The 22,211-nt window shown below is 47.5% G+C and overlaps 1 protein-coding gene across 2 annotated transcripts in view; it reads left to right on the top strand.

Annotated features, from left to right (window-relative positions):
• The window catches only part of dock1 (dedicator of cytokinesis 1), a 152,284-nt gene that overhangs the window by 113,976 nt on the left and 16,097 nt on the right, over positions 1 to 22,211 (top strand). For both annotated transcript variants that reach the window (XM_060037087.1, XM_060037088.1), the window contains 4 exons: positions 1,574 to 1,675; positions 4,968 to 5,062; positions 19,282 to 19,360; positions 21,234 to 21,334. In XM_060037087.1, the coding sequence (XP_059893070.1) occupies positions 1,574 to 1,675; positions 4,968 to 5,062; positions 19,282 to 19,360; positions 21,234 to 21,334 (377 nt within the window). The remainder of the gene's footprint in view (positions 1 to 1,573; positions 1,676 to 4,967; positions 5,063 to 19,281; positions 19,361 to 21,233; positions 21,335 to 22,211) is intronic.

Raw genomic sequence — 22,211 nt, 5'->3', positions numbered from 1 at the left:
CGATATATTCTGGGGGAAAAAAGTAATTAAAAGATCCAACATGACAGCTGTTATTTATCGCTGTGCCACTGCTTCATTAAATAAACGCTGGGTGAGTGATGGGTCCGGGCTGTCCTCATGATGGATGCGTGTCATTGGCCTGTTTATGGAGGGGAGGAGGTTGATGACACCCCTCTGGCTTTGGATTGGTCGACGACACGACAGGTGACGTACGAGCTGAGCATAGGACATGAGAGTCTCTGGAAGGGAACCTTACACTCTTCAGTCGACATTCACATTCAGGGCATTTTAAAGACACCTTTATCCAAAGCGACTTACATTCAGTACATTTGTCGGAAGAACGAGGAACAAAAATATATATCGCTGTCGGTACAGTAAGGATGTTCATAGAACCAAGTGCCAAGCGTTAACAATCACTAGGTTAACCCATACCCCGTGTACAACAAAGATAGTCTAGGCTGCAGGTAGAGCACACTCCCTTTGAATGGTGGTTTTGTCAACCAAGCCTCGTCAGTATCTCACACACGTTCCTTCTCCTGAAAACTCAATCACCATTGTGATTGTTGTTTGATTGATCTCGTTTAGCGTCATGGTGAAAGGGAACCGACACAGAGAAACATGGGCGAGGTAGCGGCGTTAATCAGCCAGTCAAAGCTCTCTCTCTCTCGCCGTCTCTACGTGTGCGAGTGTCCTACCAACCGATGAGCTGGTCAGGGACCACGGGTCCCCGCCCGCAGAGACGAGGGACCGGGTCTGGTTGCATCAGGACCGCACCGCCGTTACCACGGCCGCCATCAGCTTGTTTACTGAGTGACGATGGAGTTGGGGTCTGAACACGACGTCTGGGTTTATTCTGAGTTCCTCCACACGGCTTACACCCTTCCTGGTGGTGTCGGCTTGTTGCTGAGTAACACCAGAATCTTCATTTCGGTGTCTCGCCTGACATCCCCACTCCTGTCGAGATATGATGTTCTTGTCACCCGAGTATATCCCTGCCTGGCTGTGTTCCATTCCCCTCTCTACTTCGGATAACATTATTATATAGATATTTTTCTGTTATATTGTGTTATTTTTTTTGTCATCTATCATCCGAAATCCCTGACACGACCCGACCCCTCTACCCTCTAAACCCGGCCTAGCGGTTCGCTAGCAGCTATCTCTCTCACTCACTCCCGAACCACACTCTCTCAACAACTTTTTTTTCTCTCGAACTCGCTGGTATACACACACAGAAAACACACACACGGAAAACACACACACACACACACACACACACACACACACACACACACACACACACACACACACACACACACACACACACACACACACACACACACAAAACACACAAAACACACACACACACACACACACACACACTACCCCCCCAGCGGACGGAGCAGCGAGGGCCCGGGTGGGGGGGTTAATGAGACGGCCTGATGAGGGCCGCTCGTGTCTCCGACCTCACGTCCCAGCGGTCGGCTCCGTCCCGCCCACGCCCCCCTCCGTCCCGTCCCCGTCCCCGTCCCGCCCCTCGTGCTAACGCGGTGCCTGCTTGTGTTTGTGTCTCCAGGGCGGCTTCGTGGCCAGCATGACGGCCACGCTGAGGCAGATGGAAGACTACCACTACGCCCACCTGATCAACACCTTCGGCAAGATGAGGAGCGACGTGGTGGTGAGTAGAACCCCTGATCCCTGACCCCAGGGGTCAACCCCCCCCCCCGCCATCCACCCACCTAACCCTACCCTAGGGGTAAGGTGGTGAGGGGCGGGAGTCCACCCCCCCTCCCACCTGACCCCAGGGGTCCATGGCCCCCCAGCGACCGGCTAATCCCGGATTCAGCGGGCTGCCCCCGTCACCCTTGGCCCATCAATTAATGTTGAATCGTTTAGAGTCCATGCTGAACATTTCTGCACTATGGTAATGGTGGGTTTCTAGAGCATAATAGGACTCCCCCCATTTCTTATTCATGTTTTTATTAGTTTTTTATGAGATAAGTAGGGGAACTTTATAGGACTTAACGGCGCTGACTGATGTTATGTTTCTTTTTGAGGCTCTGAATAATTTCATCCTTACAGTGCCTCATTAGCATAATGTTAACATGAAGGCTGCTAAGTGGCGTCTTCTCAGTAGCTAACCCCTATTATTTGCCGAACTCTATATACATGTATATATATATATATGTGTGTGTGTGCGTGATATATAAGTATTAGCAATGTGCTTCCAAACAGTGGTTGGCCGCTGCCTGGCTTCACGTCTTAACGTTATCGTCCCCATTTACATTGTTCATTCTACAAAGCCCTGACGAGATTGTTTATTAGAATCATTGGCTGAGTCCTTCCACCCGTCCACCAAGATGCTCCCACTGAGCTCCAGCAGAAGAACAGACTTCCGCTGTAATTCTGTTTTTTATTTCAACATTTTCAAGTTTGAGTCAAGAATACAGGCAGCTCTTTGAGTCCATCAGTAGACTCACAGAGCACCCAAGGTTGTGTGTCTGATGTGTCCAGGTCCGGTTCTGGGGTTGGTGGGTGATCCAGAGTGGTCCTTAACACAGATGTATGTCTCCTGTGGATGTGGTCCTTTACACAGATGTATGTCTGTTGTGGATGTGGTCCTTTACACAGATGTATGGGGGATGTAGATGTGGTCCTTTACACAGATTTATGTCTCCTGTGGATGTGGTCCTTTACACAGAGGTATGTCTGCTGTGGATGTGGTCCTTTACGCCCCGTGCCCACTACCTCCGTCAGTTGACCGTTGCCCATTGACTTTGAATGGGGACGGACGCGCAATGCATTGTGGATCCGTCCGTTCAGTTGGAGCGTTCGCCACCGTCAGAAAGTTGAAAAATGTTCAACTTTTTCGACAGCGACGGTTCCGTCATCCAATCAGATCGCGTATGCAAATTTAAGCACTGTGACGCGACTCGGGCTCTGACGATACTGGAAAGCGGGAAAGCGGGTAATCTTGCATCGCAACAAGCAGGAAGAAGCGGGAAGAACCCGGCGAAGCGATTTGATTGGCTGACGGATGCCTCTGCAAAGACTACTCCCCCATCCGTCAGCCACGCCTTCCCACGTCCGTTGACTGACGGTGCAGTGGGCACGAGGCGTTACACAGATGTATGTCTGTTGTGGATGTGGTCCTTTACACAGATGTATGGGGGATGTGGATGTGGTCCTTTACACAGATGTATGTCTCCTGTGGATGTGGTCCTTTACACAGATGTATGCCTCCTGTGGATGTGGTCCTTTACACAGATGTATGTCTGCTGTGGATGTGGTCCTTTACACAGATGTATGGGGGATGTGGTCCTTTACACAGACGTACGTCTCCTGTGGATGTGGTCCTTTACACAGATGTATGTGGATGTGGTCCTTTACACAGACGTACGTCTCCTGTGGATGTGGTCCTTTACACAGATGTATGGGGATGTGGATGTGGTCCTTTACACAGACGTACGTCTCCTGTGGATGTGGTCCTTTACACAGATGTATGCCTCCTGTGGATGTGGTACTTTACACAGACGTACGTCTCCTGTGGATGTGGTCCTTTACACAGATGTATGGGGGATGTGGATGTGGTCCTTTACACAGATGTATGTCTCCTGTGGATGTGGTCCTTTACACAGATGTATGTCTGCTGTGGATGTGGTCCTTTACACAGATGTATGGGGGATGTGGTCCTTTACACAGACGTACGTCTCCTGTGGATGTGGTCCTTTACACAGATGTATGGGGATGTGGATGTGGTCCTTTACACAGACGTACGTCTCCTGTGGATGTGGTCCTTTACACAGATGTATGGGGATGTGGATGTGGTCCTTTACACAGACGTACGTCTCCTGTGGATGTGGTCCTTTACAGAGATGTATGCCTCCTGTGGATGTGGTACTTTACACAGACGTACGTCTCCTGTGGATGTGGTCCTTTACACAGATGTATGGGGGATGTGGAAGTGGTCCTTTACACAGATGTATGGGGGATGTGAATGTGGTACTTTACACAGAATGTATGTCTGTTGTGGATGTGGTCCTTTAGACAGATGTATGGCTGCTGTGGATGTGGTCCTTTACACAGATTTATGGGGGATGTGGATGTGGTCCTTTACACAGATGTATGGGGGATGTGGATGTGGTCTGGGCCGACGTTTTAGAGCTGGCCGCCTCCCAAATGACTTTGTGGCTTTGCTTCAATCCGGCCGCCTCATGGCTCCATCGTTCAGATCGGAGGCAGGGCTCCAACTAACTCCATTAGGATTGGAATCCTGGTGTCTTTGTTATTTCTAATGCGTCATTCTGTGATGGAACATACACAAACAAACATGGAGAGGTAACTCGGTTCAGCCTGTTAAATATTTATCTCCTGGCCGTATCTATGAGCCAAACATGAAAGAGCAACACATTTTTGTCAGAATAGCCGCTAGTCATTTAGATACAACTCGAGTATTGCAATCTATTTTTTAGTTTACGTTTTTTCCAATATGAATTGATTGATACCCACCCAATAACGTCTTCAACATCTTAAATCACAAGGACATAAGGAGCTTGGAGGCCCCAGGAGAGCATGAATTGCCTTCCACCCATCACAATCCATTACCGTAGTTCTGTCGATCTCAGATTATGACCCAACGAAGGAACATAATTGTATGTTTTTTTCGAGATCCCAGAATAGCTCATTTTGCATAGTTTCCCCGGCGCTAAAGTAAGCCCCTTCTGAAACCAAGTTGCGAACCACCTGTCAGAGCCAGGTGATCCTGGGCTCCACCTTCCCATTACTGAAGTTATTTCCTGCCCACAAGCCTGCACCTCCTTCCTGCACCTACTTCCCATTACTTATTTCATTTCTGCTCACTAGCCAGCCGCAGCTCCCATTAGTGAACAGCTAATTCCAGACAGCTTTCATCTCGCAGGGGTGAGAAAGAATTCCTTTTGAAGGCTTTTTCCTCTCTGCTCCTCTTCCAGGATTTCCTCATGGAAACATTCATCATGTTCAAAGATCTCATCGGGAAGAACGTCTACCCTACGGACTGGGTCATCATGAACATGATGCAGAACAAGTGAGTACTGCGCCGCCGTCCTGCCTCTCAGATCCTCGGGACATGCAGACACACAGATACACACGCGCCAGCGCTGCTTTCATCTCTCCGGGCTGTTGTTGCTAAGGAACGGGAGTCAGGTAATGCCTTTATTTAAACATGCATGCAAAGCTGTGTCAGATGGAGATTCCCTGTGTCTTTGGCGGCTGTGAAAGGCCATCTCGGGCTGCTAGAAGGGTTCAGACCCCGATTAGGATTCATGAAGTCCTCCAGTAAACAGTGGCAGCCACCGGGGCCAGAATGCAAAATATGGCAGTTTGGTGATAACGCCGTTATCACCACCACCTCGTCTCGACCGACGCGGTGGAGCACATCTGTATGCTGGAGACAGAGGAGCGTCACTCCCTCCCCCTAAAGCCACGCAAACACATCCTCACCCTAAAGACACGTTTACGCACGCTCACTCTCTCTGCCAAATGCACACGCACAGACAAACTCTCACACCAGAAGACAAACAACAACGGACAGACAACGCTTTGTGTGGTTTATTATTGTATCTGTGGTTGGACAGAAGAAATGGATTCATGCATTTGTTAGCTCATTAAGCCCCCTCAGACGGTGCTTTGTAGTCTTGGTGCTATTTTTTTTTATTCCATTTCATCTTCTAATTATTTATTTGGGGAATGGGAGTGTGGGGAGACCCAGACAAGCATACCGTGGCCCCCCACCTCATCAGTGCCTTTACTCCTCTGGAGCAGCAGAGACCCATTTGGTATGCCAGCCACTGACCGCTGCTGCAGTTCGGTGTCCAGTTAGGGGGGAAAAGCCAGCCAATCAGAGAGAGACTCGTCTCCACACAGTCCTTATAATCTAGCTTTCAGAAGAAAAGTGGTCTCCACACTCTACACGCCAGAGTGTTCAGAAAACCATGTCGTCCCCACACTTCACAATCCAGCGGGTTCAGAAGACCAACTCAACCCCACACTTCACACTCCAGCATGTTCAGAAGACCGACTGCTCTCTACACTGTCTGCACATGCCAGCGTGTTCAGAATACCAACTCTTCTTCACATGCCAGCGTGTTCAGAAGACCAACTCATCTCTACACTGTCATCACATGCCAGCATGTTCAAGAGACCTACTCGTCTCCGCACTTCACACTCATGTGTGTTCAGAAGCCCAACTCGTCTTCATACTTCACACTCCAGTGTGTTCAGAAGAGGCCTATCTGGGCTCCAACATCCTCTCTTGTTTGTTAACTTTGCTTATGCGTCCGATTGGTTGTTTTCTTGCCCATCGTCGGTAGAGAAGGAAACCTTTCATTAATGCTGTGAAAACGGGCTTAATGTGGTGGTTTGTTTCCAGGTCGTTTTGTGACATCTAAAAACAGACGTTGCCATTCACACTGTTCTCTTTGTTTCATCATAAAATGGACAGTGGTTGAGCCAAACGTAGCAATCAGAGGGACGCGACATGACGGCTACATTATAGCAACGTTAGGGCTGCGTTTCTGGCAGTCAGAGGCTGTAAATAATTCTCACATTTGTTTAGCAGATGGTCAGTGATAATGATTGAGATGGGCTTTATTTTTTTTAACAGAGAATATTGTACTTTCATGTAATGAGATAAGATTAACTTTATTATTCCAGACAGGGAGTTGGAGATGCAGATGGCACCACAAACATGGAATCACATGCAGAAGCATGTTCTTGGCTTGTGTAGACTGCCTCCTCCTTCCATAATTTAGAACCCGCTTATAACGTCTGGAAGTCAGTCTACACACACAAGTATTCCTCTGCCTTCACTTCTCGCAGACTCTGTTCACCACCAAATCTAAATGTCAAAACAAAAAATATTTCTCTATCTACCCAGATCTGGCTCACTTATTTCCAATAATTTCTGATCTATTTCAAACTAAAAGGCCCATTTATGAGCCATATCTAATTGTGTTTATTCTGTGCAGTGTTAAAGGCCAATGGGAATATATTGGTCCAGTAAAGTTTCCGCCCCATCTTCCCAGTGGTGGAGCTTCTGTGCTTGCAGGTTGCCCAGAGTAGCAGCACATCGATTTTAATGTTTGGTATAGTTTTTGTTTTTGGATAAACCAAATCTGAACTTGTTGTATTGAGCGGAATGCCGTCAGTTACCTGATGATGATGTCGTCACACTCACTTCCCACCTGGGCACCTGGTGATGATGTCACTACACACCTGGGCACCTGGTGATGATGTCACTACACACCTGGGCACCTGGTGATGTCACTACCCACCTGGGCACCTGGTGATGATGTCACTACCCACCTGGGCACCTGGTGATGATGTCACTACCCACCTGGGCACCTGGTGATGATGTCAATAGACACCTGGGCACCTGGTGATGATGTCAATAGACACCTGGGCATCTGGTGTTGATGTCAATAGACACCTGGGCATCTGGTGATGTCACTACACACCTGGACACCTGGTGATGTCACTACACATCTGTGCACCTGGTGATGATGTCAATAGACACCTGGGCACCTGGTGATGATGTCAATAGACACCTGGGCATCTGGTGATGATTTCACTACACACCTGGGCATCTGGTGATGATGTCACTGCACACCTGGGCACCTGGTGATGTCACTACACACCTGGGTACCTGGTGATGTCACTACACACCTGTGCACCTGGTGATGATGTCTAAAGACACCTGGGCATCTGGTGATGATGTCACTACATACCTGGACATGTCGTAACACACCTGGGCACCTGGTGATGTCACTGCATACCTGGGGACCTTGTGATGTCACTATATACACCTGGGCACCTGGTGATGATGTCACTACACACTGGTGACTGTTTCTTCCTGCCCGTCCTGTCCCCCTTTGTTGTCAGGGCACCCATCTGGTCAGCGTTACATAAGTGCTCCTTTACGTCCGGTCCCCTTCATCCGACATCCTGACCATCTAAATGGGAAATCGGAGAGAAGATGACGGCTTATGAAAGAACCGAAAAGCCAATCTTAAGTCACAGGCATTCTGAAATTCCTGTAACAAGGGCCCTCACTTTGCCAGAAGGTGTTCGTCATTGTGTAGTTGACGTCTTATCCTGATCAGCACAGTGCCAAGGCTAAATGGATGTACCTTTTAAATATGCATGGGTTCTGTTGCTCTTTTGTGACAGAGTATGTAAGCCTTTTAATCACCTGTTCCTTATCCAGTATTTCTCTTAATGACCTGTCTTCACTTGACTTCTATTTATATATGACCTTGGCGGGGGTTATCTTCAGATTCAGGATACAGTTTGATACTTCATAGCAGTCTACCTTCTCCAGGCTCTGTCTCTTAAAGGGTTAGTAAGCCCCAAACATCTTTCATTTGAAAACGCCTCCGCTTGAGTGAGTGTCTTATTTTTGACCAAAGATGTGTGAAGATGGTAAACAGGCGGGAACGTCTCTGTTAAATACAAGAAGTCTGCTACTTCTGGCTGAAATAGTGTTTGTTTTCTATTTGGCTGCCTACCATCTTGGAGGATATGATGGGACTTCAACATAGCCTTACTACTGGTAATGGTACTAGTAATGGTACTAGTAATGGTACTAGTAAACCATTCCACAGGAGCCATGGGCTCAGCAGACCGTGGCCACCAGCAGTACTGAATGAGCTGTCAGTCCTCCTCAACAGTTACCACTAACTCGTTACACTAAGGGTTGTGTTTCCACCCCAAACAACAGAAAACAAGTAAGGTCACAGTTAGCCGGAGGCGTGATGGATGGATGTGGCCTCTGACTCTGAGCTGTCTGTTTCTGTGATCATATATAACCTGTTTAGAGGAGGCCGCCTTCTCCATCTACCCTTATTAGGAGAGAGACCACTCCCAGCTAACTGACTACAGCAAACAGCGGTCCTCTTGCTAGTGTGGAAGGTCTGAATCAATCTCCTGGACATCTTGTCACTGGAAGGACAAAACCTTTGTTTTATTTTTTTTCAAAGGTTCAGAATTTAGTCTGATCCAATGCTATAAGGTCATTCTCCGTGCCTTTTAAAGGAAAACAGATTGTAAGAGTGTCTTTACTCATTTATGGAAAGCTATCCAAGCCGTTCAGCCCCTCGAAGTATGAACTGGGGATCTGCTGCTGTGCGATTTGCCTTTGTGTTCTTATATTTTACTAAAGGTGTAGCCCATATGAAAAGAAAACCAAGGGAATAAATACAAAGTTAGTTACAAAGTCTATTGACCTGGGGCGTTCTTCTGGGATGAAAGAAGCCACGCCAGTAATGCTGAATCGCAGTGAGACAGCATCTGTTGGCTGCTCTGCAAAGTTATTGAGACTCTGAGCTCCTCTAAGAAGCTGCGGGCTCCCTGGAAGCGTGTGGCCAGAGACGGGCTAAATCAAGGTATACTAATTGCAGTCATTAATGTCGCTTACCGGACCACTCATTGGCGGTCGCCTGCCAGTGCAGAGCAGAACCTCTGAATTTCTTATGACCCACAAAAAAACTCAACACAGAGAAGATTGACTGGATGGGAAAATGTAAGGTGTTGAGTGCGTCTAGGAATGTTTCGAACTGATATGAAGACTTTCATACATTATCGTATTGAATAAATTGGCAATACAAAAATGGGTAATATTCTTAGCAGTGGTTATATTCTATGGTTAACAGCGAACATGAAAAAGGAATCAAATTCCTCGGAGCGGAGGAATATTCTTCACTGACCCCTGTATGGCCTTACCACAAGCCGAGAGTAGGAGGAGGGAAAATAAGTTTTGGTATTAGAGTTCATGTCTTGGTTGATGTCTTGGCCCGGAGGTATGTTCCAGCTGCAAGGAGGAGACCTAACGTAAAGGCTTTGACCATGGGTCTCAACATCTCAAGCGGAGCGTGCATGTTGGTGGTTGTTGGTGGTTTCCTGCTCTTCCTCATTCCAGGGTGTAAACAAAACCGATTGCCCATCCGCTAATGAAGCTCCATCTCAACACAATTCAGATTGCAATTCCATGGTGTTGGCGTCAAGCATGTCACTCAAAGTGCAGGGTTTGTTTCGTATCCTGAGTGAAGTGTTTAGATGGGAACTCACTCATAGTGTCCTGGAGTCAGAGCGATGCTCTGTGCCAGTGTGTGATGGAGATAAAGAGAGGAGAGGGATTGTTTTCATGAGCATCACTCAACGTGTGATGCATGGGGGGCCGGGTCTCTGTCTGCACACTCACCAGGGGGCCTGTTGTTTGGCATCATACACCCCCTCATGTTATTGTTCACCCTCGTAGGGTGCATGTTATTGTTCACCCTCGTAGGGTGCATGTTATTGTTCACCCTCGTAGGGTGCATGTTATTGTTCACCCTCGTAGGGTGCATGTTATTGTTCACCCTCGTAGGGTGCATGTTATTGTTCACCCTCGTAGGGTGCATGTTATTGTTCACCCTCGTAGGGTGCATGTTATTGTTCACCCTCGTAGGGTGCATGTTATTGTTCACCCTCGTAGGGTGCATGTTATTGTTCACCCTCGTAGGGTGCATGTTATTGTTCACCCTCGTAGGGTGCATGTTATTGTTCACCCTCGTAGGGTGCATGTAAAAGTGAGCGCAGTAAAAGTGCTCTCGGTAACATGTGTTGACGGATGTGTGAGTTGTGAAAACATGCAAGTCATTTTTGCTCGGGGTTTCTGCCAGTGAGGTGCTGCCATATTCATTCTCTCATCTTGTGAGTCCCAGCCTGACATTTCAGGACCTCCTCTCAGCATGCACCTCCACTGATGTGCCGGTCATAATGTGGTGCTTGTTCCTCTTTCTCCTTGCGGGATTAAAGGTCAAAGCCTTGATCGGTTACAAAACCAGGTTTAGTAACAGTAAGTACTGTGTGTGTGTGTGTGTGTGTGTGTGTGTGTGTGTGTGTGTGTGTGTGTGTGTGTGTTGGTGTGTGGGGACCAAAAGAAAATAATGAATCCAGGTTTCAATTACCACAGTGTTTGGAAGTTCATCTTCCACTTCTTCCAGTCGCCATTGAACTGGGCCCTGACCAGTTGGGACGTCATCGCCAGGGACCATGGCGGTTAAGGTCAAGCTTGTGTCAACTAAATGAACCCCACAAAGGAGGGGCCTTGTCAGGGCCTTGTTGAAGGAGGCCGTTTGTGTCATCCTTCCAACAGCAGGATTTGAGATCATAGGCAAACTTTGATTGCAGAATGTTACGGATGCGCTGAAGGGGATTTCTGGGCCGATACCAATTTAAAAACTGTTCATTTGTGAAGGAAACTAAACAATCATCGTAAAAACAGTTTTAAAATCGTTCAGCCCTTCATCAGGCAAACATAAGTTTCATTGAAATCACAATTATTCAAACGATTATTTTTGAGTTTGAAAACGCCCAGACCTAAGACATAGTGCAGCTCTGCTGTCACAGGGAAGATGCATTTGTGCATACAAATGCACAAATGGCCGTACATTTCTATCCCCCACTGTTGAACGTTTATGTACTCAAGGCACATTGGCTTGTTGATCTATACCTGATTATAATTAAGGTAATCTCTGCCTAGATGGCACACAGGCATACATACCATCTCTGGGTGAAGTGCTTTGTGGCTCAGCTCCTCCATCACTACAGAGCCCTGGGACTGGAGTGGTAATGCAGAAGCCTGTTTTGCTGTGTTTTCCAGCGTGTTCCACCCTGTTAGTAGTCTTCACACCATTCCTCCTGCTCTTTGACCGACGTCAGCCTTCGCTGTCGTTCCTACTTACATCTCTGGTATTCTTAGACTGCAGATAGCAAGCATCTGTCAGTTTCGGTTTAGTGTTTATGTGTGTGTGTGTGTGTTTGTGGGCGCCTGTTTGTATGTGGCTTTTTGTTCCTTCTAACAGTGGAATTGATCCATTACCTCACTCGGCCTCTCACACTAATTGCAGGCTTCTTGTAAAAGAAAAGCGTTGACATTTGCCGATGTCATTAACTGCTTCAGGCTTGGGACGCCCTAGCCGTTAATCAGGCTGGTCCCCGTTATTACCTCATTCTGATGGCTCCGTGTCATGTGTAGGCCGATCATCGTAATATTAGGATTATGTTCTCGGTTTGATGCCCTGTGTCCGCAGCTAGCTACCCAAAAGACGCCCTTGAGCAAGGCACCTTAGTCCCGTTCAGGGCGTCGTGCTACCTGCAAAACGGCAGGCACACCGCAATGCCTTCTCTGTTGAAGCCTCGAGTTTAAATATAAAGCAGCTTGCAGCTTCTATTGTTTATTGGTACTAGGCAACCAGGAAATCGCTGTTGTTGTCCTAACCATTATTAAACATATTTTTGAAATGTATAATTTATCCAAACATAATATACGTATAACATAATAGTTCCGGGATGCAGCAAGAGCCAGCGCTAGTTTCTCCATGTTGTTTACACAGAGAGCACGCCGCAATTCATCTGATTGGACGATGGAAAAGAACGCGAATGACGTTGGATGCTCTGAGTTACGTTTTCTCACCTCGAGACGTTCAAGGTGCGCCGCAAAGAATCCGCGGTTGCAAAAAGTGTAAGACTCGAGGCCGTCCGCAACGCAAAAGCAGCGAGGAAAACAATGCGTTGTGTCCGGGTTCACCGTTAAGCTGCCAGTCTGCATTGTTAATTCGCCTCATATCAAGAAACTAAATGAATCATTTGTAAACATTTATGTCAGTTGTGGTTTGTATTGATGTGTAGAAGGGAAAACAAAGGTACTCAAAAAGGTTTGGGTGATCCGACAAAAATAGCAGTCGGAGATGGACTGAAAATGCACAATGGGCGAGCATTGTGCCTGGAGAGATGACTCTGTTTCCTTGAAGGAACGATGGTGAGGTGAGGTTGTGTATAATTAACCCAAACAGTCTGAGCCCTCTCCCTCTGTGAGTCTCAAAGACTCACGCTGAGCTACTTTCCTAGTACTGCCGCAGTACACCATTTCTTGCCAAAATGGTGTTGCTGTAATTTTTCCAGAATCTGACCCAATAGAGAATTTTTATCCCAGTACAATGATGTCAAGGGTCCAACTTTTCTGCTTCTGTTTTCAGATGAAACTGAGTGGATTTTGCAGAATGTGATTGTTCACAGCAAAAGTGTAATTCCTCGTATTAGAAATTAGCTAGAAGTGACCCATTTTATATTAACCCAAAAGGGCCTTTTCTGTGACCACCCGTACAATGGTGGAATTTCATTCTTGCCTGTGAGTGAGAATCAAAGTGTTGGTTATAAACAACTGTCTTGCACTCATGCTGCAGAGTGACTGATGTCACCAAGGTGTTGTGGCGCAAACAACTTGACAGAAGCCACAGACGAAGATGAGATCAGACACGTGCAATTCAGATCGACTAATTTAATAAATCGCTTGAGTAATTACGTTATTTGACCTTGCCTTATCTCTGAGCACAGGCTGATAACATCAGCTAGTCTGCAACGGTGTGCAAATAGACCGTGATCATTATCGTGGCTGCTCTCTGAACTCCATTAGCATGTGTGCTGCAGGGATGATTCACCATCAGCAAACATGCTAGACACCATCGCTGCTGATCCTCCAACAAGAACTTTGTCTTCGCTCCTCGAACTGATGGCTAAAGGTTTGACTTGGGAATAGATAACAACTTAAAAGAATATCCTCTTCACGTTGTCAAAGCCTGGAAGACGTGCAAGAGCCTCCTCATTATTGATCTGTGAAATGGTAATTATCAAGCAGAACATTGATCTGTGAAATGGAAATTATTTGGATGGTTTGGACACCCGAATGTCAAAGAACAGGTTGCCTCTAGATAGGTCCATCTAGGGTTTCAATGTGTGCCTGGTGGGGTGTTTGAAACAAATCTATCTAAAAAAATACTGGAAGTTCCTTTCAAGAAACCTTCCTGGAGTCCTCTTTAACACAACCTCTTTCTTCTTCCAGTGTGTTTTTCAGAAAAGCAAGTGGCATTTAGATTGCATATAATGGGAGGTAATGGTGTAGTGATTAGTATTACATTCCAGAGGAAATGTAGCACCCCGTGGAACTCTTGTACGTTCCCCACTCCTATCTGCACCATTCCAGCCATATTTTTAAATAATAGGCTCTGCGTGTCTTTAATGTTGCTTCCTGCAGGGCCTTACTTGTAGTTTCCCCGCACGGGAGGGAGACGAATCATTTATTCTATTTCCACCCTCCTCATTAAGATCCACACTTTAATTAATGGCAGGATGTACCCACAGAGGAACCATCTTGTCTGGAGTTCCAGAAGCGTTGCGTCTCTGTGCCGAGGCAACACGGCCGGCATGAAATAGGACTTGGTTGAACGCAGGCGCGGCTCAGCTAGCCACCATGGAACACCCCAACAAAAGAGGGCTTTATCGGAGCGTGTCCGGAGTGGCTGTGGCCGTGGTCTCGTGTTGCGTTGAAGGTCATCCAAGCAGAACACAGGAGAACGCATCGCTCTGAAAACATTGGACTTTTGGATTGTTGTATTGGGAAGGACTCCAAAATAGGGAGAGAGGGACTTGGAGAGAGAATGGTTGATTTTGGCTGTATTCTGCCAGTGCAGATGGGAATTGAGAGGCATTTCCCCGTAACACTTTTGAGTTCCTCTAGGATAGATATCTACTGGTCCCTTTAATGTGCTCTGACAAAGTAAAAAGTTTTTAAAGCCTTAAATTCCACACTAGTGTCAGAGGCAGAGCAGATACTGTTGCTGAGGCCCATTAGGTAGCCCCAGTGGGACAGGGGAGATGGTGGCCATCCAGGTTCAGCCTGTGTCAGTACTGTGCCCCAGCAGCTACAGAAGTATAACAACAGGCCGGGGCGGTGGACGGGAACGCGTTTCACCATTAGCCCAGCGCAGAGCGCATCAGTTTACTCTCATTTTCGACCTCACAGCTGCAGAGAATAGTGAGGTGTGCAAGAAAAGCAGGGGGGGAAGCCTGTTCTCTGACCTCGAGGGGAGGGCAATGTGCTCGCCAGACGCTCATCTCCTGGACATCAGGAGGGGTCTCCCGCCCTGGGCTCGCGGAGCAGGACGAAGGGCCTCCTGATGGGTCCATCCAGCCCTGTTGAGCGTCACTTAGCCCAGACCCGTCCCGGGCTAACGACTTCAGTGACTCTCTGAACGTAACGCAAACGTAGTGAGGCAAGCGGTATATCATGCTGAGCGTCGGGCGCTTCAGAGCTCGGTGGTGTTTCCACCGCAGCTCGTTGCCAGGGGCCTCGGCTACAGCAGGTGAGCCACGACAAAGGGGGTGATTCCCCTCCGCGGTCGGGACTGGTGCTGTTGTTTTAAACGGAGGGAATCCACTCCAGCCCCTTCAGAGACTCTCTCTCTCTCTCTCTCTCTCTCTCTCTCTCTCTCTCTCTCTCTCTCTCTCTCTCTCTCTCTCTTGCTGTCCCTCTCTCTTCTGCTCTCTCTTGCTTGCTGTCCCTCTCTCTCTTGCTGTCCTTCTCTCTTCTGCTCTCTTTCTTGCTGTCCCTCTCTTCTGCTCTCTCTCTCTCTCTCTCTCTCTCTCTCTCTCTCTCTCTCTCTCTCTCTCTCTCTCTCTCTCTCTCTCTCTCTCCCCCTCCCTCCCCCAGCCCTTCCGCAAGTACCAGTGAGGAGATGTTTTGCTGCGAGCGCTCTCGCTGCATTATAAAAACCATAAAGACGGCCCACAGTAGTCGTGTGAATAGCGGGCCCCCGCAGCCAGGCAGAGCCTCTGCGCGGCTCTTCAAGCCGGGGCTGGGGCCCAGAGAACGGCGCCGTGTGATCAGCTGCCAGGCTCCATTACACGGCTCCTGCGTCTTAATTCTGGGCCGAGCTGCTCAGGTGGCAGAACGCTCTCGTCCTTGATTCACCTTGCCATAATTCATCACGCTCCGCGGACCGCCCCGGCCCCGGGCCCCTGTCTCGTGTGTTTACCCCGGCCCCGTGTGACGGGGAGCGATGGGAGGGTGTCCCCCAGCCGGAGACACGCGCCGCCGTCCGGGGCCGGAGGATATGAACGTCAGCGAGAGGCAGGACCTGATTGTTTCTTTGATAAGACAAGCTAAGCTTATTAGGTACGCCGCTGTAGCCCGTCCCACACACACACACATGGACATACACGCACACAGGGAGATATACATGTGCACACGCACACACCACAGGGACTCACACTCACACTCACGCTCACGCACACGCACACACACACACACACACACACACACACACACACACACACACACACACACACACACACACACACAGGGACACAGAAACGCGCGCACACACACACACACACACACACACAGGAAAACAGAAAAATGCACACACACACACACACAGACTACGTTAACCTATTGTTCCTTTAACCAGGGATGAATTTTAAATCAGTGCGGGCCTCATGCTTTGTAAGTAGCAATCATAATTCCCCACTAAAAGCTTCACACCACTTAAGTTATTAACTTTCCATTCTGAAATGTTAAAAGTATTAACCCGTTCTTAGTTACATCTGCTCCTCTCCCCCACAGACTCCTGCTGCTCCTTAGTAGAGCTCTCCTGGTTCTCCTTAGTAGAGCTCTCCTGGTTCTCCTTATTAGAGCTCTCTTGGTTCTCCTTATTAGAGCTCTCCTGGTTCTCCTTATTAGAGCTCTAATGGTTCTCTCCTTAGTAGAGCTCTCCTGGTTCTCCTTAGTAGAGCTCTCCTGGTTCTCCTTAGTAGAGCTCTCCTGGTTCTGCTTATTAGAGCTCTCCTGGTTCTCCTTAGTAGAGCTCTCCTGGTTCTACTTATCAGAACTCTTCTGGTTCTCCTTATTAGAGCTCTCCTGGTTCTCCTTATTAGAGCTCTCCTGGTTCTCCTTAGTAGAGCTCTCCTGGTTCTTCTTATTAGAGCTCTAATGGTTCTCCTTAGTAGAGCTCTCCTGGTTCTCCTTATTAGAGCTCTCCTGGTTCTCCTTATTAGAGCTCTAATGGTTCTCCTTAGTAGAGCTCTCCTGGTTCTACTTATCAGAGCTCTTCTGGTTCTCCTTATCAGAGCTCTCCTGGTTCTCCTTATTAGAGCTCTAATGGTTATCCTTAGTAGAGCTCTCCTGGTTCTCCTTATTAGAGCTCTAATGGTTCTCCTTAGTAGAGCTCTCTCAGTCATGGCCTCCTTATTAGAGCGGGCGGCAGTAGCTCAGGAGGTAGAGCGGGTTGGCTGGTAACCTGAAGGTTGTTGGTTCGATGTGTGTCGAGGTGTCCTTGAGCAAGGCACCTATCCCTGACTGTTAGCTCCCGACGAGCTGGCTATCGCCTTGCATGGTTGACTCCGCCGTAGGTGTGTGAATGTGTGCGTGAATGTGAGGCAATATTGTAAAGCGCTTTGGGTGGCCAATGGTTAGAAAAGCGCTATATAAATGCAGTAGAAAGAAAGAAAAGAAAGAGCTCTCCTATTGCTCCTGGATCTCCTCAATAGAGCTCTCCCAGTCCTCCTGGCTCTCTTTATTAGAGCTCCCTCAGCTAGAGCTCTCCCAGCTAGAGCTCTCCCAGTCCTCCTGGCTCTCTTTATTAGAGCTCTCCCAGCTAGAGCTCTCCCAGTCCTCCTGGCTCTCTTTATTAGAGCTCTCCCAGCTAGAGCTCTCCCAGTGCTCCTGGTTCTCCTCATTAGAGCTCTCCCAGTGTTACCAGTCCTCCTCATTAGAGCTCTCCCAGTGTTCCCAGTTCTCCTCATTAGAGCTCTCCCAGTGTTACCAGTCCTCCTCATTAGAGCTCTCCCAGTGTTACCAGTCCTCCTCATTAGAGCTCTCCCAGTCCTCCTCATTAGAGCTCTCCCAGTCGGTCCCCCTCCACCAGGTCATGTTCTGTCACAGTGAGGCTTGTGGGGATTCACACAAATTCACACTCATTTAAATCCCAAATTAAATCACTTGATGTGAAACCACTTAGTCAGGTTTTGTGGTTTCACTCATTTAGTGTGCAGGGAGAAATAATAAACGTCTGCGGACAGCGGTACCTTTTATGTGAAGAGACCATTTGCAGTGTGAAACACAGCCGGTGAAGATAGGCAAGATGATTTTGCATTTTTAAAGTGTACCATTAGATTTATTCAGTAGCTCTCATCCCCTTAGAAATGTAATATAGCCAGAGAACGTACATGAACAATCTCACATACTCAACAGGTATTATTCAACTAAAAATCCTATCATATAAACATGCCCTGCTCACCAATGTCTCTTTTAATATTTGGTTTCTGAAGGCTGCTGTCAGATCATGTCGCTGATAGCTGAACATGGGATCTTTCTCCAGCATTGTGTTTGTTGTTCTCCCCATCCTCTGCAAACCCAGCCTCCCTTCCCCTTATCACGTCAGGATCACAAAGACGAGATGAATGTGGAACTTCCACCGAGTAAAATTCGGGAAGGCGTGATACCACAAGCCAATAAGAGGTCTGACGCTGAAGGCATGAAAAAGTATTCCACTTGAATAAAAAGTTGAATGATCAACTGAAAAGACGGTTTCCTCCAACTTACATGAACAGCAGTGATAGATGACTACCATCGATGGAAAGAATACCATTGTTGCCAGAAAGCGATGACTAAAGTCGCTATCTATAGCCGAATGAGATTACAAGATGGGCCTTGTGCCTATGGTCCACTCTCTCAATGGCAGTATTGTTAAAATAATGAACCGGGTCTTGGCAGCGACACTGTTAATCGCTTATTATATATTTTGATTAGCCTGGCTCCGCCCGCCTTAGTACTTCCGCTCAATTAGAATATTACTTCAGTACTAGGTCTGGGTCTGCGGTATGTTAGTGGATTTTGTCCGTCAAAATTTTCTACGTCCAATCAGCGAACAGAGGGAGTGGCCGAGATCAATGACGTTAAAGTCAGCTCTCGTTGACGGACATCGTCACGCACAGTGATTGGTTTGCCTAAAGCCTGCGCGCAACGTGATTCCCGGCCAAACGTTAGCGAGTGGTTATGGCAGATCCAGAGTGGCACTGGACAGATCCAATAGTTTTAAACTTCAACAGACACCCGCCTTCAAGTGAGTTAATGTTTGTCAATTGAGTAGGTCCAGACTCTCTGTATAAATAAAATGAAGTACGAGAGTCTGGTAGGACCAGGCTTTATTTTGATGACATCAAACCAAATCCGTCAATGTAATTCACCTCGTCATGTTTCCATCAGTGCAAACGGCATCACTTCGTCAAGGACTGAACGACCAATCAACACGCAGCCCTCCCTCATCCCTCGTCTGGTCTGCTGTTCTGGCAGGAACCCAGACGGGCCGTAACCTCGTCCCAAAGGGGGGTTTGTAATATTGATGAGCGTCGTTCCTCTTGTCGTTCCAGAGTGTTCCTGCGGGCCATCAACCAGTACGCGGCCGTGCTGAACAAGAAGTTCCTGGACCAGACCAACTTTGAGCTGCAGGTGAGGGATTCAGCTGATTGAGGTCTGGTTCCATGTCCTCTTTGGACTCCCATCAGGTGGGCGATGGAGGTCTTGTTTAACGTCCTCTTTGGCTCCATCAGGTGAGTCACGGAGCTGATGGAGGTCTGGTTTCATGTATCTGCTTGGATTCATTGCCATGGCGACAACTTTATAGCATTCTTTTAGAGGAGCAAGGTGTTAAGATTTTGTTGTTTTGAGTCGGACGCCGCCAAAAGGTGTATAAGGTGTACAATATCAACAACAAGATAGTTATTGAAAGGTTATATATTTGCAAACCCAAGTTGATCACAAATCTGGTCCTAAAAAAGAAACAATCCAATCACACGTCGTGTCACCACGCGTAGAAACACGTGATGATGAACGTGTGATTCACGCACACTTCACTGGCAGTGAAGTGCTGTGTCAGATTGTGTAGGTCAGCTTCACACTTTAGTCCACCAATAGGGTGTGTGGTGTTGAGTTTGGCCTGGCTGGGCGACCAGGGATAAAGATATCTCAGCCAGCTCATGGTGAATGGATCGAGCTCTCCAGAAAGGCGATGGGGGCGGTGCGGAGGCAAACTGTAGCAGGCTTTGTGTTCCCCGCTATCTCGGAGGCCGGATCTGTCAAACGGCCCATTTAAACGTTCACACTGAGTCGTTGTCGGACATTGTGGGCCCAAAAAAAGAAAGCGGTAGAGGGGAAAAGGAGAGAATAGAAAATGCTGAAAAAGGTATTTGCATAAAATATGTCAAGAGGGAACATAAAATACTGTGTAATAGCCGGCAATTAGATTTGCATTTCACAATTATTTAATCTGCTGCTCAGAATAGCAATGGCTTCCTTTGCTCTCATTGTTGAAAATGGGGCAGATGTTAAACCAGTGAAACGACTGTTTCAATGGCCTTGGATCACGAAGCATTGGAGGATTAATGAAATGTCAAGAAGCATGATGTGTTAATGCATTTCTACATGAATTCCTCTTCCTTTATTCCATAAAGAGCTGCTCTCTGGTCTGCCGTTACACGTTGTGTAACGGCATTAGGAATTCGTCTGACTTCTGTTAAATAAAGTTTTTCAGAGTGAAAACAGGCTGAAGATAACATGTTTAAAGAGGAGACGGGGAAAGGTGATACTTTAGGCGGTGTTGCTTTAGATTGGGATGCAACGAAATGCATGAAACAAACTGATCGAAACAAACAAATATTATGACATATTGATATGTTTTGGCCTCCTTTGTTGAATCGCCCAATCGATGATGGAAATAAATCACCAAGTTGAAAAGGTTAACATTAAAAGGTTTTTATTCTGCTTGTTTGTTGCAAGTTCAAAGAAACCCAAGTTCGGTCTGAAATGACCTATCCATTTACATTTGTATTTACACCTAAACAACTAAAATCACGATTGAAACCGAAAGCACTGGTTCAGCCTGTCTTGTCTGCCTGCGTCACTAAGTTGCTCTATTGTCAAAGAGTGCTTTTTATTTTCGTTCTGCTACTGAGGTCAGGTAATGGCACTTACTTTCTTACTTTCCATTTGAACTGAAATAGAAATGTAATTAGCACTCCTTTGTCCCTCTCTCTCCTGCTTGCTGTCTTCCTATCTCTTCCTTTCTCTCCCTCTCTCTCCCCTTTCGCTGTCTCCCTCTCTCTCCCTCTCTCTCCCTCTCTCTCCCCTTTCGCTGTCTCCCTCTCTCTCCCTCTCTCTCCTCTTCGCTGTCTCCCTCGCTCTGTCTCTCTCTCCTGCTTGCTCTCTTCCTCCTCTCTCTCTCTCTCTCTCGCTCTCTCGCTCTCTCTCTCTCTCTCTCTGTCTCTGTCTCGCTCTCGCTCTCGCTCTCTCTCTCGCTCTCTCTCTCTCTCTCTCTCTCTCTCAGCTGTGGAACAACTACTTCCATCTGGCCGTGGCATACCTCACCCAGGAGTCCCTGCAGCTGGAGAACTTCTCCAGCGACAAGAGAGCCAAGATCTTCCACAAGTGAGTACCCATGTCCCCTCATTAAATGCACGTTTTTCCTGGGTCTACCGCCGTTGTGGTCAGGGGGTTGACCCTCAGCCAGAAGCGTGGTGGTCCAATCGAGAGGGAGCTTTTATTCACCAAGAAAGAACATCTACTGTGTTACTTATACTTTGGTAATGTATTTCTGCTGAGAAGAAGAAACAAACATAACGAAAAGAAATCCCTGCCAAAGCAAACACAGGGGTTAAATATGAAATCAGCCTACTAATTAAGTCCCGGCAAACCGGCCTGGTAGAAAGATGTATCAAATCCGTCTTTCACTGCTGCTGTGTTTACAAAGACCGGGTAGCAATTTACTTAAAAGCTTTATTGTCATAGCAATCAATAAATCAAATGCTCAAAACGAAATATAGAAACAAGTCTGGTGTCTGTTGCTGTGGCAGGCCTGTAATAAGCTTGTCCAAACATTTCATTCAGCCTGAATGATTTGATGTCCTGTCTACCCGGCTACCTCTTGAGTTTTCCACAATACTGGGCAGACCCATGGGGATGTTTAGCAGACGCTTGCAGGAGGGTTAGGGGTGAGGCTATACAGAGTCTAGGTGAGGTCTTTTGCAGAAGCCGGAAGTGGCTAGTCACTTGTTTTGGGGTATTGGCTTGTCACTTGTTTTTGGGGAGAGGCTCGTCACTTGTTTTGGGGGAGTGGCTAGACACTGGTTTTGAGGGAGAGGCTTGTCACTTGTTTTGGGGGAGTGGCTAGAAATTGGTTTTGGGGGAGTGGCTAGTCACTTGTTTTAGGGGAGTGGCTAGACACTGGTTTTGGGGGACTGGCTATACACTTGTTTTGGGGCAGTGGCTAGTCACTTGTTCTTGGGGAGTGGCTACATCTCAGTCT

The sequence above is a fragment of the Gadus macrocephalus genome, chromosome 18, assembly GCF_031168955.1.
Source record: "Gadus macrocephalus chromosome 18, ASM3116895v1".
NCBI classification, from domain to species: domain Eukaryota; kingdom Metazoa; phylum Chordata; class Actinopteri; order Gadiformes; family Gadidae; genus Gadus; species Gadus macrocephalus.
The sequence above is the reverse complement of the archived record's forward strand: the minus strand, read 5'-3'. Positions and strand labels throughout refer to the sequence as shown.